The sequence below is a fragment of the Mugil cephalus genome, chromosome 10 (assembly GCF_022458985.1).
Source record: "Mugil cephalus isolate CIBA_MC_2020 chromosome 10, CIBA_Mcephalus_1.1, whole genome shotgun sequence".
Taxonomy (NCBI): Eukaryota; Metazoa; Chordata; class Actinopteri; order Mugiliformes; family Mugilidae; genus Mugil; species Mugil cephalus.
In genome coordinates, this window is record NC_061779.1 from 19,774,367 (window position 1) to 19,791,378 (window position 17,012).

Consider the following 17,012-nt stretch of genomic DNA (forward strand, 5'->3'; position numbering starts at 1 on the left):
CAATTTGTGGAATTTGGCTGAATTTGGCTCACATTCCCTGCATAGTCGGGGGGCGAGGAACAGTGTCGGCGTTAGCCAGTGCAGGTTTACAGGGAGAGGGATGGAAGGGGAGCCGGGCCAGGCAGCGCTCAGGAAATGTTTAACAGCCTGCGAATACCCTTAAGTATCCCACCACATCTGGTAGAAGTCACACTCACAAACCCATGTGTTGGTCTGGCATGTGGACCCTTTGGCAGGATGTGTAGGTGTGTGTAGGTGTGTTTTATATGAGGTTTTGTAATGAAACAGGGTGGCAAAGCATGCATAGGCGTTTCTGAGAATGTGCTATAGAATAAATGCGTGAATACAGCTACAGTTAGCCCTAACCTACAGTATATTACATCTTTGTCAGACATGATGCCGGGGCCTTTCGCTCCATGTCCACCTTCCACCGGTGTTTATAGGCGTTTATAGTCGTGCGCACTGTGCACCAGTGGCTCTAAGTCTATGATCTTGATGGGCTCCAAGTGGATCTAGTTTCATCACGCTCAGACAAATGCACCAAATGATATTTAACAACTGCTTGATCGTATTTGTTCACACACCTTTGGCAGTAATTGTCGATAATAAAGGACTGAGGTAAATTTGTAACTGGAAAATACACAACAAATTAAGGTAACTACAATCAGGGATGGTCAGAGAGACGATTGCCTCCCTGACTAGATGGAGCTTAATCCTATTACAGTTTGGAAGTTTAACTTATTTTGTTCCATCAGGTAAAATCTGTTGCGTTTTCAGCTGTATCTGCCAATTACTTATGAAGTGGAGAATGGCAGATGGGTTCAACCTGTGAGGTCGCTGTTTGGTAGTTTGTGTTCACAGAATTGAGAAAGTAGCTCTTCTCCTGACCCACTCTAGTTTGTCGGTCTATTATTTAATTTGTCATCATGTTCGATGCATATAGTAAAAATACACAAACTGAAATATTCTAACTGTTTTCGGTAAATGTGAATGACATGTACATGTTTTTCTTCATGACTTATGAGATTAAATATAAGTCTGTTGTACCCTTGTATTTACCTGTGTTTCAACTGTACACAATTCATTATTCTATCATCTCACTGTCTCTTCCCTTGTCTGTCTGTGCAGGATGCCAGCTGCTAGCACCATGACCGGTGGGAGGGCCCTGCTGCTCTGTACAAACACTGACAACTGTATCTACCAATCAGTCAACGGGTAGGCGCCTCAAAAACCAATGAGCTTGTTTACCATTTTCTTTATGTCCTGTTGTAACCTATAATTTGTCATTGATAGCATGAGTAGTTTGACATTTGGTAGTTTTCAAAAGCATAATTCCTTCCTCCTGAACAAGGTGCCATATAATATGTTTTAAACACCATCTGAGCAAGTTTCGTTTCCGTGTAGTCATCATAAACCTCTGTGCCGCTCCCGAGAAAGATGGAGACGCCCCTTTCCATTAAGGTCAATGGTATAACAATAGCGGGGCAAGAGAGCAGAACCGGCTAGAGTTGGCCATCTGGCATCTGGATACTGTTACTACCCCCCTGCTGCCACTGTCTAATGCCTCCATGACCGCTTTCTAAAGATCCCTTCTGTCTTCACGGCCAAAATTCATTAGTGCCATTTAGATTATAATGAAGGGATCTTGGTTTGTGCCAATAGGAGAGATTATCTAGAGGAAGATTTCAGTGTCTGTTGTTTTTAGGGTCTTTACGTGTCAGTTACATTGCTCAAAAGATGAATCCACTTCTTTTAGGGACTGTCAGAAATTGATGTGCAGGAATATATGCATTTGAAACACTTTCCTTTAGCTGTAGGCCACGTGTTAACTGAGCTGCCCACTGATGCTTTTGTGACTTCTGCACCGCCTCCCTCCTTCCACCCTCATTGACCTGTATCTCTGTCCTCTACCCATTGATGTCCATGGAAGTTTTCTGTGGAGACCATTACTTAAATACCTACTTTTTAGTCTTAGTGTTTTTTAAATCAACAGGGAATAACACCATTGATTTCCTCCTTTCTCTGCTCCACTTACTTGACTTCTCAGCCCACCCCTGCTCTGCTTTACTTAGCTTTTCTATTTGACCTAGTTTTTCCCCTCTGTTGCTTCATGCTTAATAAAAACTGTTTCAACTGGAAGGAGAAAGAAAAAGGGGGAGCGAGGGCACACTAATAAAACGGAGCAATTTGAAAGAGAACCATTACGTTTCCTTGGTGGTCATTGTTGCGACATCAACAATTTGTCTTTTATTTAAAGGTCTCTGAGGAAGCCTGAATCAGTAATTTCCCCCCGAGATTTCCTCTAGATTGCACGACCGTTGGTCTTCACATCCAGCGAAGTCATCAGAAGTCACCCAGCGAGGCCACGTTTCCTCTGTTTGTTGGAAATTCAATCATTTGATGAATGGGCTTTAGGCCAGCGCGGAGCTTTGTGGGTCGTGAGGAGAAAAGAAAAGATGCGGGCCTGCCCTCGTTCGTGTATGCTTTTATCTCCACGCCAGAAATAGCCGTGTGTGTAGCTTGTAAACTTTGGCCCCCAAACCCAGAGTTCAAACTGTCACGACCCAATAATGTTCCAGGAGTGAAACAGAGGCCCCGTGCAGATACCTGAGCTTTTTTAACAAGAATTCTTGTTTACCTCATAAAACAAAGATCTGCTCGGGCATACTTGTAAGAGCTGTGTGGAGCGCGATGGTTTGCTGTGCACGCTGAAGGCTGCAGCTTTCATTTCTAGGAAAATAATTGCACTATAAATTATTACGGTTGACACAGTTCAACGCTCTCAACAATAACTCTCTGCATGTTTCTTTTATTTTTTGTTTTGGTTCCTTACCCACAGTGTGTGTGTGTACATCTTATGAGTGACAGGTGACATTTGATCCTTTTAACCATGAAATACTTCTTTTTTCTGATGGTTTAATATATATTTTTTTTAATTTTTAATTGACATTTTTGTCTTGTATCATCAACTTTTCTGTGTATTTCCCTTCTAGGCTCCAGTGCTGTGGCTTGAAGGTCGGGGAGGCTCCGTCATCCGCGGTGCCCCAGCCCCAAGAGGTGTGTGGGTCACCAGGGGTCACAGACAGGAGGGGCGCCACCGTGTCCATCAAGCGTCCCCTGTCCCCTCTGCTCAGCCTGAGCGACAGCCCAGGTCCTCCCGACACCATGCTGGCCCAGAGGAGAACCACCGCCGCCGCCGCCGACCCGCGGACTCCCAGCATGGAGAACGGGCTGTCCAGTAAGCTGAACCACAACAAGAGCCCAGCAGGAGCCAAGTCTGCCAGCATCCGTGATAAGATATCACAATGGGAGGGCAAAAAAGAGCCTGCCCCAGCAACTATCACGGAGACGTGTCCGCTAAGTTCAACGCAGAAGGAAGTCGAGATAGTGAGGAAAAAGGAATCTAAGGCTTCAGAAGTCCAAAGGGCAGACAGCAAAAGGTTTGTCAGCTGGGACAGACAAGACTCAGGGAAGGAGAATGTTGGAAAGCTGGGGGATCTGAGGACAAAATCTCCAGAGGGCCCAACAAACAAAGACAGAGAAGTAATCCTAGAGCGAGGGTTTCGGGCCTCCAAGCCAACCGAACAACCTAAAGACAAAAAAACAGTCTTAACCCATGTTAAGAAACTGGAGAAAGCAACGATGGAGGTTCCTGACAGGCCTTCGCTGGCATTTCCAGGGAATTACTTCTGCCCTCCTTCGAAGGAGGAACTGGAGGAGAACGAGAAGAGGGCCAACGAGCCCATCTTTGGGACCTTTGACCTGACTCGACCGAGCGGGTCGTGGAGGAGGAGGGAAGGGGATTCGGAGAACGTGTACAGTGAGCCGGGTGCGCCGTCTATAAACCCTCTACCGAAACCTCAAAGAACCTTCCAGCACCACACGCCGCCCGCCACCCCAACGTCAGGGCCTTCGTCGGGAAAAGGAAAGAGGAACTTGCCTCCTTTGCCTTCCATTCCTCCTCCGCCGTTACCCACGTGCCCACCACCGGGAGTTTGCAGGAGACCCTGGGCTGACAAAGCTCGCGACAACATTAACAGGTAAATTAATAAGGAGAGAGGACCACAAATAGGGGGAGCTGCGATTAGTGTTGACCTTTTGTCTTGCGTCAAACATTCAACATCTTGAGACCTTAATAAGAGAGAGCTTAATAAGTGATGGTTCAGTGTATACAGTATATCCTCCATTTCTTCCCCCATCACCACCAGACAAACACGAAGGTGTACAACACATCTGCTGTAAATCAAAAGCACCAGTGACCTCATCCTGTTTCTAAATATCCCACAAAATTAGCTCACTGAGGAATGTACACATCAACTCAACTCATTCCTCCTTCTTCGACTCCGCTGGAAGGAGAGAGCAATCTGAAGAGCGGCGTGAGTCCCGTCAAAGAGGCCCCTTGCTTTTTCAAAGATTTTAGCCTTGACAGTAAAATGGATTGTGCAAGACCCTCGGCTAGGAGGGAGTTTCAATTTTCTAAATGTAAGAAAGTGCATGACTATGAAGTGAAAAGTCCCGTCCAGAACACCCGTTCAGCCATGAACAATTAACACGTTGGAATTTTCAAGACTCATGTACTCGATTCAGATGGTTACGATCAAATGAAACAGGCCTCTGCGGGGAAACCGAAAAATGTGAACTTCGCAGTATTGGAGTACATCTATTGTTCACTTTCTCCAGTGGTCGGAATTCTCGTTTTGGAGCTGGGCTCAGATCTGTTACATTCCATACCATATGTGGAGGCCTCTCTCTCCGCTCCAGTGTGCTGTGTCAAGCCCTTTGTTTGGTCAGGCTGTCTCCCTCATGAGTGTCCATTGCAGGGCGCTTTTTTAAAAAAAAAAACAAAAAAAACAACAACATATGCCTATGTATTAAGAAACACTAAGTTACAGATTTATTAGAAATGCTCCAGTGTTTTATAGCAGTAAAACCAACTCATTCATGCATTGGGCTTAACATTATTTTATGTGTAGCAACTGTTAAGCTTCTGAAAGATGCTTTTATTAGCAGAGATGTGGTGCTGTATTGTATTGTATTTAGCATGCATTATTTCAGTTATATGTGCATGCATTTGGGGATGTAGGCAACCACGGATGCGCTTTTTTCTTTAATCGTCCAACGTAAATGTCGTCATTTTGATGCTGCAGCTAGCAAACAGTAACATGAGTTTTCCTGCTTCACGTATCAAATGTTGTTCAAAGCATCAGCATGACACACATTAACTTAGAAGGATCAGTCAAACGTCATGCCTCCTCTGCTTCTTTGTATTTGGTGTGTACTTCTCTTAAGTCCTTGCGCTCCTCTTCCCGCTAGGAAGTCCTACGAGTTTGAGGATCTGCTACAGTCGTCCACAGAAAGCTGCGGGGTGGACTGGTACGCTCAGTCGAGACTGGGCTTAACACGCACTTTATCAGAGGAGAATGTATACGAGGACATTATAGGTGAGTGATACATATCACACCTTTATTTTTATGAAATATCTTTTAAAAAAAAAACATCTGGTTTCTGACATGTGTGGTTTCAAAGTGCTGCCATATTAACCATCTTAAATAGGCTATAATTTGAAAGTGCTCAATAGTATGTATGTTGTCCTATTTGCTCTGTTCTTCAGTGACCTTGGAGTGTAATTTCTCATTAAAAAAAGTGTGTGTCACAGAGTTTAGCAACGGAGTTGATGAGGAGGACAAACCGCCTTTACCCTGCACAGGTTTTAATTTAGAGCCGCGCTGCTTCACTTTTATTAAAAATCATACGAAGAACGTTCCCGCGTTCCTACCTTATTATCTACAGTGTTATGCCAACCCCACCCAGAGCCGCTTTAATTTCATAACGCACAATACCGGCGTTGTGTGAGGTTGTACTTCGGCTGACCTCCTGTGAGTGTCCTGCAGCGGGGGGCATGTGGATGGCTCAGAGCCATCGCATGTTACTGGCAATGGGTTCAGCGTGTCTTTGGTTTCCCTCTGACGAGCTGGTTCCCGATGAACTGGCAGCAGTCGTATTGGGTCTAATTATTTTTGAGTAATTCCGCACGTGACGCCACAGCTTATTTTAGACCACTTTCCTCCTCTCATTGAGAAGTATTGTTTGTTCCGCCAGACATTGTTCATCAAACACGTAGAAGGGTCCCACGGGCAAAACAACTCAGGCTCGACTCAGCTGTCGGCTCAAAAACAGCTCAGGGAGGCAGACAGTGGAGACAGTGATGAACGGTTGTGATGTCCTCGAGCCTCTCATAAACACACTTTAAACACTCAATCCGCAGACCTGTCAGAGTTCCCAAGCTGCGCATATACATACATGTAATCAGACGCACACATTCTTGACTGATATAACTTTGCGTATGTACATCCGAGAGCCCACAAACGCAACGTAAAGATTAATGCGACGTTCTCATCGAGCAGCACCGTGGAAAACAGCACAGTGATCCCTTGTTTTCTTCAGAGGGAGAGGGAACAGGGAACTGAACGTCCCCCTTCGTTCGCCTACACCTACGGGTCACATCTGGCGGATGGATTGATAGAGCAGAGCAGGGAGAGATACAGAAAGAGAGAAAGAGGCACGGGTTTTTGGAAAACTGCTTTCCTCCTTATATGCAGGGGAGGACTGGTGGCTACATTTAGCTTTAGCTGTGCAAACATCTTATCACAGTGAAATATGAGCAGGGTAAGCTCGGTGCTACTTCTAGTAGCACATCTGGAGCTGGAATCATTTGGCAAAGCAAACATTACTGAGATGGAAAAAATATTTATCCGCTCTTTGGAAAGAGCAGGTTATTGAAGTTATTGTGTAACCGAGGTGACGCCGACTATTTTTCTTCTCCAGATCCTCCATCCAAGGAGAACCCCTACGAAGATATAGAGTTGGAGAGAAGTTGTTTAGGAAACAAATGTGCTTCACCTGCGTCCTCGTCTCCTGTCCCCGAGACTCCGACTAAGGTACCTGATCCCTGTCAATATTGTCTTCAAAGGATCGGTTTTATACTGCGGCTGTATTTATATCTGCCTTCCCCCGCCAGTTCTCCTCCAAGCCTGGCTTCTTCAGACAAAGCTCAGAGCGACGCAGCTTAAAAGTAACGGAATTGCGCAAGACCAACAGAGACGCTGGCATCTCCTCGCCTTCCCGCGTCAGCCCCCCCTCCACGCCCAGCAGCCCCGACGACACCCCCTGTCTCTCCGGGGACCCGTACAATCGCAGACGAAGGAAAATCCCCAAGGTACGGAAGAAGGGCCGCTCGCAGAGCTCACGCTCCGTGATTTATGGTCCAGCACACTACTCAGTTGCGCTGCCGTCTGGGGATGAGTTAGGCAGAGGAAAAAGTCGGACCGATATTTCCTTTGAGAAGCAGACCTCGTAGAAACTGTGCTGAAGTGATGGTGGTGGTGGTGGTGGGGTGATGTTTATTAGTTTATGGAGATGAAGGTAGACATTCTCCTTCTCCTTTACTCCTCCAGATGGTGCTGAAAATCAATGGCATCTTTGAGGCACGGCGAGGGAAGAAACGCATGAAGAGGGTGTCTCAGTCTACCGAGTCCAGCTCAGGGCGAGGTGAGGCCTCAGATACGACAGCAGGCCACCCACGAGACTGCTGCTTCATCTTTCAGTACTCCTCACACGCACTCTGAATTTACTGAAACATACTCTATGCTTTTCAACTTATAAAAGATTAGTGTCTCCAATATTAATATCAAAATCGTGTGTTTGATTGTTTGTTTGCAGGATTTGTCCAACAAGTGTTAATTGTGTTCAACGAAACTCGGGTTCATAAATTAGTGAAAGAGGCCCTGGTAGACTCTGATCCAAATGTACCTGACTTGGATCCAGAAACAGTGTTAAAGACATTGCTGGTCATTCATTCTCTAAAAGAGTCTATGTGTAACTAGTCATGCAAATCTAGACTGAAAACCTTTTTGATTCCCAGGTACGAAACTAGGTTGATCACTTTCTCAACTGCTTGATACTAAATGATACTGAAATGATCCCGTAGTGTATTAAATGATGTGGGACATATTTGTCTGCACTGTACCTTCAGCACGTTTCTTTCCTATGGCACAGTGTTTGAAACAAATAGAGTTTCTAAGTGTATAATATGTCCATTATGTCCGGGGTCATTACCATTATCATTACATGTACTCACTCAGCTTTAAACAGTTCAGGTCAATTGAGAATGGGCCGTTCCGTGCTGCAGTCGTTATAGCTGGAAGCAAAGCAATGAGAGCTAATTTGGCATGCCCTGAGTTTCCTGAGCTTGTTATTGTTCTTCTCTTTTATTTAGTGACAGACGAGAACAGTGAGTCAGAAAGCGACACAGAAGAGAAACTAAAAGGTGAGAACATGAGATAAGTACTTAAACACACAACAGCCATAGTCTGTGCATGTATAGCTGTATAAATACTTTCATATTATAGTAGTTACATTAGTTACAAGTAAGCACAATAGAAGCATGTGCACAGAAACGTATTTACTTCACACTTTTCTTCTCATTGTTCTACTGTGTATCTAAAATACACAAAGATGGAATTGCGGATCGTTTTACTGTAAACTGTGGCCTCACGCTGACTTGTTCGCTCATCTGTGTGTGTGTGCGTGACCTGGATGATGTATCACAGCTCACAGCCAGCGGCTGGTGTCGGTCCAGTCCATGCTGAGGCAGACGGGGAGGTACCGGACCTTGGAGAGGGATCTGATGGACTTGCAGGAGAGGAAACTCTTCGAGTATTTTATAGTTGTTGCGCTTCACAAGACCAAGGCTGGAGTTCCATACCTGCCAGAAGTCACGCAGCAGTTCCCTCTCAAGGTAAGAGAGTGTAAAAAGGTCATTTAAGCAAGTAATGAGAGACAAGATACTTTATTAGAGTACGACCAAAATATTACATTTAAATGCTTTTACCTAAACTGGAGCCTTTTCTCTTTCCCAACCAACAGTAAGAACATAACCTATTCACGCCAGTTCATGCACTCTTTTAGTTTTTAATCAGATTTAATCCACAGACAGCTTGAGGAAAAGTTGCAGTTCTTCTTTTACTAGTGCTGTATATATTATATTGTGCTGAAAAAGTCAAGACTTTTGTAATCGAGCCTCTTGTCTTACTTAACAAAAGCAATAAAAAGTGCACTTTGTGTAACCGTTGTGCAGGCGTCCTTTTCTGTTCATCTGGGCTCCATCATAGTCTCATCTAAAAGCTTCAAACATGATGATCCAAGTCTCTGATGTTGGGATCCTCTCAGCAGAGTTAAATAATATCTGTGTTAACGTGGCCTCCCCTCTTGTCTTCCAGCTTGAGAGGAGCTTTAAGTTCATGCGGGAGACCGAGGACCAGCTGAAGGTCATCCCTCAGTTCTGTTTCCCCGACGCCAAGGACTGGGCGCCTGTCGACAACTTCCCCAGGTCAGTTCAAGCGGTGGCACGCACACTTTGCACTTGAAAAGTGAAGTGAAAAACGAAAAAATGAAAAAAATAAAAATAAAAACAGGGACAGGAATTTCCCGGTAGTGGTGGTTGTAGCTCAGCAGTTTTCTTTGCTCTGAAATTGACCTAACGGCCTGTAAAGGTGACTGTTCTGTCTTTAACTACAAGGTATGGTGGACTCACCCCCTTACACCTGGTTAGTTATTACACAGCCACTTCTCTTTTGAGTGCAGTCTAGAATTAGCCGCGTTATTCAACACCTCCTCTCGACGTCTGCATTGTTTCCGAGGAGTAATGATGCGTGTCTGATGGTGATGGCTAATAATTACCTAGAGGCAAACATCTGATGGGTGAGGGGTAACTAGACACAGACTAGGTACTGACACTAGGTCATCACCAGTCAATGAGTACCTGTCAGGCAAAGCTCATGACGGCTTTTTGTGGGTATTTCCAAAGTTTCCAAAGTAAGCTTGTCCTCAGGGTCTTCCTTGTCAAGTATAGTCAAGTTCTGTCTCCAGAAATCCACATTTTAGCAATTTTAAATAATCTGAATTATCTTTCTTTTCTGTGTTTTTCGTCCTCAGTGAGACGTTCTCATTTGTACTCACTGGTGAAGATGGAAGCAGGCGGTTCGGCTACTGTCGCCGTTTACTGGTACGACCTAAAAGCACGTCTGCGCCTCGTCGCTGGCTTCTTCAAATCCATTTTCGACTTGTCTTAATCCCTCTTTATAAATGTGTTCGTCTGCCTCTTTCACCCTTCGTACTTCTTTCTTGAACGCGGTTGAAACTACTTTTCTGATTTTTTTTTACCTGCAAAGTCTCTGCAAAACAAAGGCTTTGAGTCGCTCCAGCGCTCTAATCCTCTGCCTGCAGTCGGGTGAGCAGCCTCGTGTTCTGAAGCCGTCTGTCTGTTTCTTCCTGCTTGTTCACAGCCCAGTGGTAAAGGCCGAAGGCTCCCTGAGGTCTACTGTATCGTCAGCCGCCTGGGATGCTTCGACCTCTTCTCCAAGGTGAGGCATGGACGCGAAATGCACACGCCGTATCCACGTCCATTACTTGCATTTATTAGCGTTAATTTGCTCAGAGTTGCACGTGTTACACAAAGTCGGTCGTAAAAGAAAAAAATGCCACCCTCAGACAGAGCCCACAGAACCCCACCCACCTTCTGCTCAGTCCACTTTTCCCACAGAGCCTCGCAGTTCTGGCTCCGGCGCAGCGACACATGTGAAATGCAGCTGATGTGGTCGCCGCAGTAGAAAAAGGTTCCCTGTAATGAGCCTTAGATTTATTTACATGTTGACCTGTGTAAAAAATCTGTGCGGCGCACATATGGCATCGCTATCTATCTGACTAAATTAAAGAGTTTTCTGAATGTTCCGGGTCAGATCGGCATCACAGATACTACGCAGATGTGCGCAGTAGGATTGTGGAAGAGTGCAGATCATTGATTCAGGCTGTTGCCTATTTGTTGTGACTTTTCTACTGCGCTCTATCCGCATTGATGCGAGAATAAATATGTTTAGGATTACGACATGCAGTGCGGTTTACCAAATCAGTGAAAGGCCTCACCCTTGACTGCTCTGTGATGGAACGGGAACCCGGTGCCAGCTTGATTGTTTGTTTAGGTACATAAAGTACATTTTAGAGTTTAAACTTTACTTTTTGCTACTTTTTTGTTCTCTTAAAAAGGAGAAGGCCGCGTTATTTTTGGATCTACTGCCAAAAATAAGGTCTAAGTAGTTTGTACAATAATAATATACAAAATCCAGCTATATCGCAACAAATATATATTTCATGATATATACACTTCATATCACCGTGTCTGGAAATATTAAATTTGAACCTGCTCTCAGTGTCGGGTAGGAAGGCCAACACGCGGTATACATATTTGTGATATCTGGTATTCAGGTTACAGACTCTCTTTCTTCCTCTGCCTTTTCCAGATCCTGGACGAAGTGGAAAAGAGGAGGGCTATCTCCCCTGCTCTGGTGCAACCTTTCATGCGAGGCATCATGGAGGCTCCTTTCCCAGCTCCAGGAAGGACCATCACTGTCAAAAACTTCCTGCCTGGTTCTGGGACGGAGGTGAGACGACCGTGGTGTCGCTGAGGATGCAAAATGTATGTGTGATGCTTACAGAAACAGTCACATCAGCGCCTGCGTCCCCCCCCCCTCCTCCCTCTTTCCTGCAGGTGATAGAGCTGTGTCGACCGTCGGATTCCCGCCTGGAACACGTGGACTTTGAATGTCTCTTCTCCTCCTTGAGTTTACGACTGCTCCTCCGAGTCTTTGCCTCTCTGCTGCTGGAGCGCAGAGTCATCTTCACCGCTGACAAACTCAGGTTGGCTCCCGCTACAAACTCATTTTGATCTCTGACCCAGGGACCGTATGTTCTGCATCTGTTTCGGGACGTCTAGATCCAGCGCTGCATTTAAGCAGTCGCTTTTAATGAGTCCTCACTGATAAAAAACTGATGAGCGCAGGGTGACGGTGGCAATAAGAACCAAGAGTTTGAAGGATGTGACGGAGAGAAGTGGAGTCAACAAGCAGTCTGAGGAAAAGAAGATCCCGACCAAGTGTGAGAGGAAGGAATGCTGTTGTGTTATACAGTCGCCTGGGGAACAATCAGTTCTTCTCTGGAAAACTGTCATGGGTGCCAGAGAGAAAGAGTTAGGCTTTAAAGCATGACTGCAGAGCTAACACGTGTGCACAGTGACGTCATCACACCCACACGGTTCACTCAAACCTTCAGCTCTTAAGCCATTATCGCAGTGGTCAGACCCCTCAGCCCCCACACACACACGCAAGGAAGCTGTTATTTACTGTTATAGCACACCTGGTTTAACATCAGCAGAGACAACCGTTCTCTCTCCCGATTTAGTTCAAGAAACACTGTGAACGTTAAGGCATGTGTAAATACAATGAGCGTTGCAAGTTTCTTTCCTTTTGTGTCCATGCGAAGGCATTTAAAGCGCAGCGTAAGTGTTTCTCACTTGAGTTATCAAGCGTAGTTGTCGCTCATTCTCTACCATTCAGTGGAAATTTGGCCTCATTAGTCCATTAACGATGAGCAGATGCACACCCGGGAGTGATTAAGTCAGCGGCATGTGTGTGTGCGCTGCCGCTGTATAGTTTTTACGAGTGTTACATCACACTCCCATGAAGCATTCCTCTCGGGGTGACATTGGGTTTGTTGGGGAAAATACAAATGAACATTTCATATTATGTTCGGCGCTGATAAACCGTCGGCAGCAGGGGTTACTTTTTGGAAGGGCGGGTTAGCGCCATCTTGTGGTTAAAATTAGATTTGGACGTTAGACTTTGAAAGTCTTCTTTTAGGGATATGCTTTGCTTTTCTTCAGATCTTTGAGTCATAATTTACTATTTATGGCTTTTGAAAAGTCCTCATGAAATTATTTTGAGCACAGAACTTGTGTTACTGATGTTGACGTACAGTGTTGAATACGGACGTTTCATTCAAGAGTTCTGTTTTTAAGTAGATTGGAGGATTCGTCATGTGTTCACTGAAAGTTTTTTTTTTGGTAACTGCTGTACAATGATCTCCTCTTGTCTCTGTCTGTCCACAGCACGCTGTCTCAGTGCTGTCATGCAGTAGTGGCTCTCCTCTATCCCTTCACCTGGCAGCACACATACATCCCCGTGCTCCCTCCTTCCATGTTGGACATAGTCTGCACCCCGACTCCTTTTATAGTGGGCCTCCTCTCCAGCTCTCTACCTCGACTCAAAGAGCTGCCCATAGAAGAGGTGACAGGAGTCCTTTCTTTCTTTTGTTTGGTTATATACACCCTGCGGTGCCCTTTACACTGGGCATTTCCCTCACTGAACAATGGCTCCAGGAAATGACATCACTCTTTCTCTGTGCTCAGGTCCTGGTGGTCGACCTCGGCAACAGTCGCTTCCTGAGACAGGTACAAACTATAGAAACATAGATAACAGTTCACATCTGTCTGTCATCACGTGGGTTTTCATTGTTTAACTGCGTTACATGTGTAGTGAATCTACGACATGTTGTGTCAATACATTATGTTAATTCACACCCGTGTGTTGAGTGTCTAATTATGTGTTTGTTGCTCCACAGCTGGATGACGAGGACTCCATTCTTCCTCATAAGCTACAGGCAGCACTTGAGCATGTGTTGGACAAGAGGAGGGAGCTGGCCTGTGAGAAAGGAGATCTGCCAAATGGTGACTCAGCACTTACAACTGCTTTTTTTTTCAAAAAATACATTTATATTTCTTATTAGAAACAAATATTATTATAGCGGTGTAAATTGGTCTATAATTCACAATAAACAAATAAGTTTTTTTCTGAGCTTGTGAAAACTCAAAAGTCATCATGGTCCACCTAAGAGGTAAAACGCAGGTGGCTGGAGTTGATTTCTCGTGGCTTCTTCATTTACACATTTACTCGTCCGTGCATCAACACATCAGTTCCTCCCAAATGATAAGAGGGGCCCTGCAGATCCTTGCCAGAGTATAATCAGCTCCCAAAGGAGCAGCACCAGACCAATTTTCCACTACAGGACAGGAAAGTTGGTTTGGCTTAAAGAGCCTTTTTATGAACTAGCCAGGAAGCCAGCAAATCCAGTTACAGACATTATATTTTTTTCATAACGTTTCTAATACACTTTCACAAATCTCTCTGACGTACAAGTCATCTCAAGGCTCTGGTTGATGTGCCACTGAAGCTGACTTGTTGTTGAGATGTTTATGAGAAAATTTCCTTTACATGACAGAATATTAGCTGCCGGTCAAATAAAGTGAACAATGGTCTATATTTTCTTCAGGACTCTGTAGCTACTGTATCTCCCACGTTTTTTAGCCATCTTTATCTATATTTTATACATCTGTAGTATATTGAGTAATGGCTGCAATTGGAAAGAATATTAAAGTGAAGTCCATCCCTCGTGAGACAGTAATGTGTTTCAGTACAAAGTCATTTAGGTATTGATGTAAAAATATCTTGTATGTATGTAATGAGTAAAGAGTAGGATTGATTAGAAATATCTGGAACCACCAATGACGACTAGGGAGTTAATTCTCCTACATAATGAGTACAAAAAGTTTCCCGGAAAATTCTTTGCAAGAAAATGAATGTGTCATCCTGTCTTTTGGTGATATTTAATGTAATGGTGATACTGCCGTGTCAATTTAATCGTTCCTGTTTCACTCACTCTTACAATGCTTTTTCTGTTGGTTTCACATCCTCCCAGACTCCAGCTCCCTCAGCACGGTGGTGTCAGAGGCCTTTGTGCGTTTCTTCGTAGAGATGGTCGGTCACTACTCCCTCTTCATGGGTGGAACGGAGCGGGAGGATGAGTCAGTGACGTCCCCCACGCTTCCCAGCCCCTCCTCATCCCAGTCCTCATCCTTTCAGCGTGATGCATTTCGCAAAGCCGTCACCTCCAAGAGCCTGAGAAGGTTTCTGGAGGTGTTCATGGAGACCCAGATGTTCACCGGCTTCATCCAGGAGAGGGAGCTGCGCAGGCAGGGCCTCAGAGGTACTGAGATTATGTGGAATTGATATAAGCTTAAACGTTTCTACCAGTTACCATCAGTTACTATATTTGCATATGTAAAACATTATATTGTCCTGTAGTATCCGCTAATGGTCTTGGAATTATGTTTGACAAACACTCTCTTCAGGGGCTGAGGGACCTTTACGCTGTAGGAATAGGTGTAATTACTCTCACTACCAGAAGAGGGAGACAAATGTCACTTCCAGAGGCTTTAACTATTCATGTTCTCATTTTGTGTCCAGGTCTCTTCGAGATGAGAGCACAAGAGTATCTGGACTCACTGCCTGGGAGCGAACAGAGAGGGGTCAACAAGTTCCTCAAGGGCTTAGGTGAGACTTACTGCACAGCCTCGGCCAATCAGCTGCTCAGCTGATCAACCAGTGGACTATAAAAACCTTCCACATGTAACAGTTCTCTCTTTCAAACACACCTTGATGTGCATCTGTTGCTTTTTCTAGGAAACAAGATGAAATTCCTTTCCAAGAAATGAGACTGGGAGTCAAGCTGGCATCAGTGAATTCAGAAAAGAAGACGACATGTTCCCCGGAGAACATACTAAAGGAGATATGTGTCTTAAGGCTAGGGTAAAGGAAGACCCCTTAAAGTGGACTGGACTCATACTTTGTGAACATGAGGGAATCTGGGGAAAGTTGTGATTATCTCTCAGCTTCATTACCAAGTCATTCCATTTGCGTTGTGAAGGGTTGACTCAGCTCGGACCAAAACTCCCCACCCTCCCCCAGTGTCTAACAGTGTGTAGTCTCATGGTCTAAATGTTGATCATAGTCAGTGTTTTACTGTACAGCACAGCACAGTGTAAATGTTTAGGAGCAGTGTTCTCGTTTTCTAACTCCACCTGTAAACCTCTTACCTGAAGATCTACTTTTGTACAATACCTTCTTATACATTCCATTTATTTTCTATAGAAGCTTTTATAAATACAATAGTACAACTTCTTTGTCAACAGGAGGCTTTTAAGTTAATTTATATTCCTCTTTAGACAAACTTAATCTCCCTTTTAATGCCTTTCAAATGAGTGCAAAGGAATCTCCTGTAGTTCGTATTACGCTTTATTTAACAGAGTCTAGTCAAGACTGTTTGTAGACCACTTTGGTTTGTCGGGTATATGTACCACTGTTTTTTGATAAATGTACTTTTATTGGAAAGTGAAGACGTGGGTAAATGTAACAACAAGGAAATCAATGTGAAAGCATCGCTCACTTGGTGGAGTGTGTGGAGTTTGAACTGAAGAGTGATGTGTATCTTAGGCCAATCGGTATCAGTGTGTTTCACAACAACAAATAGGGTTGCCTTAAACTTGATTGAGAATGCAATGAAACTTCATAAATAAAGTGATTTAAATTAGGTAATGGCTCCATGTTTTTTCCTTAAACAGTATTGAATATCTCTGTATTTTGATACAGTAATTGAATTTAGTTTATCACATTAAAGCTCCAACACAAAGCAGTGTCATTTTAGAGAAGTAGCTCTCATCATCTAGAGATGTTTATATGTGCAGCACGTGCAGGCCGATATAGGCTCGTTATTGCTGATGTCAAAGTAACTATTTGATGAAAGCTTACTCTGAAAATGTTGTTTGTATATTTGCAGCACGATGACTCACCTCTGCTTCCAGTCATTCCCACTTCTGGTGCTGGAGCAGCATGATGCAAGAACAACAAATAAATGAGATGCAATCAGCTTTATTTTAAGATTAATAGAATACAATTAAGCACTGGGAATCTGTAACAAATAGAAAACGGTGGAACAATATGACATTAGACAAGCTTTTATTTGGCGTTTTGATGAAGAATTTCACAAAACCTGGTTGTTACATTCTCTCTGTGTACCACATATTAGAACAATAATTCTTCTCGAGCAGGGCAGCTTTTATACTACTCATAAAATCCCTGGCTGGTTACACACACAAGAAAATAATCAACGCGCGTGAACTAACTCCTTGCAAGGCCTTCGTCGCCCAGTAGGGGGATCTGCTATCCACTTCATGTCACCCTGCACATGTTGCCTTTCTGAGTCCAAAGTTCAGAATGACATCCCAGACA

General features: G+C 44.3%; 1 protein-coding gene across 1 annotated transcript in view; it reads left to right on the top strand.

Moving 5' to 3' along the window:
* Window positions 1-16,316, top strand: part of si:dkey-82f1.1 (DENN domain-containing protein 2A) — a 29,666-nt gene extending 13,350 nt beyond the window's left edge. The window contains exons 2-20 of the mRNA XM_047597060.1: window positions 1,129-1,215; window positions 2,994-4,040; window positions 5,314-5,441; window positions 6,826-6,938; window positions 7,019-7,216; window positions 7,455-7,548; window positions 8,276-8,326; window positions 8,610-8,797; window positions 9,279-9,388; window positions 9,994-10,063; window positions 10,344-10,421; window positions 11,355-11,495; window positions 11,603-11,751; window positions 12,998-13,175; window positions 13,298-13,339; window positions 13,510-13,615; window positions 14,644-14,931; window positions 15,192-15,278; window positions 15,408-16,316. Coding sequence (XP_047453016.1) covers window positions 1,130-1,215; window positions 2,994-4,040; window positions 5,314-5,441; window positions 6,826-6,938; window positions 7,019-7,216; window positions 7,455-7,548; window positions 8,276-8,326; window positions 8,610-8,797; window positions 9,279-9,388; window positions 9,994-10,063; window positions 10,344-10,421; window positions 11,355-11,495; window positions 11,603-11,751; window positions 12,998-13,175; window positions 13,298-13,339; window positions 13,510-13,615; window positions 14,644-14,931; window positions 15,192-15,278; window positions 15,408-15,439 — 3,186 coding nt within the window. The 5' untranslated portion in view covers window position 1,129 and the 3' untranslated portion in view covers window positions 15,440-16,316. The remainder of the gene's footprint in view (window positions 1-1,128; window positions 1,216-2,993; window positions 4,041-5,313; window positions 5,442-6,825; window positions 6,939-7,018; window positions 7,217-7,454; window positions 7,549-8,275; window positions 8,327-8,609; window positions 8,798-9,278; window positions 9,389-9,993; window positions 10,064-10,343; window positions 10,422-11,354; window positions 11,496-11,602; window positions 11,752-12,997; window positions 13,176-13,297; window positions 13,340-13,509; window positions 13,616-14,643; window positions 14,932-15,191; window positions 15,279-15,407) is intronic.
* The last annotated feature ends 696 nt before the right edge of the window (window positions 16,317-17,012 follow it).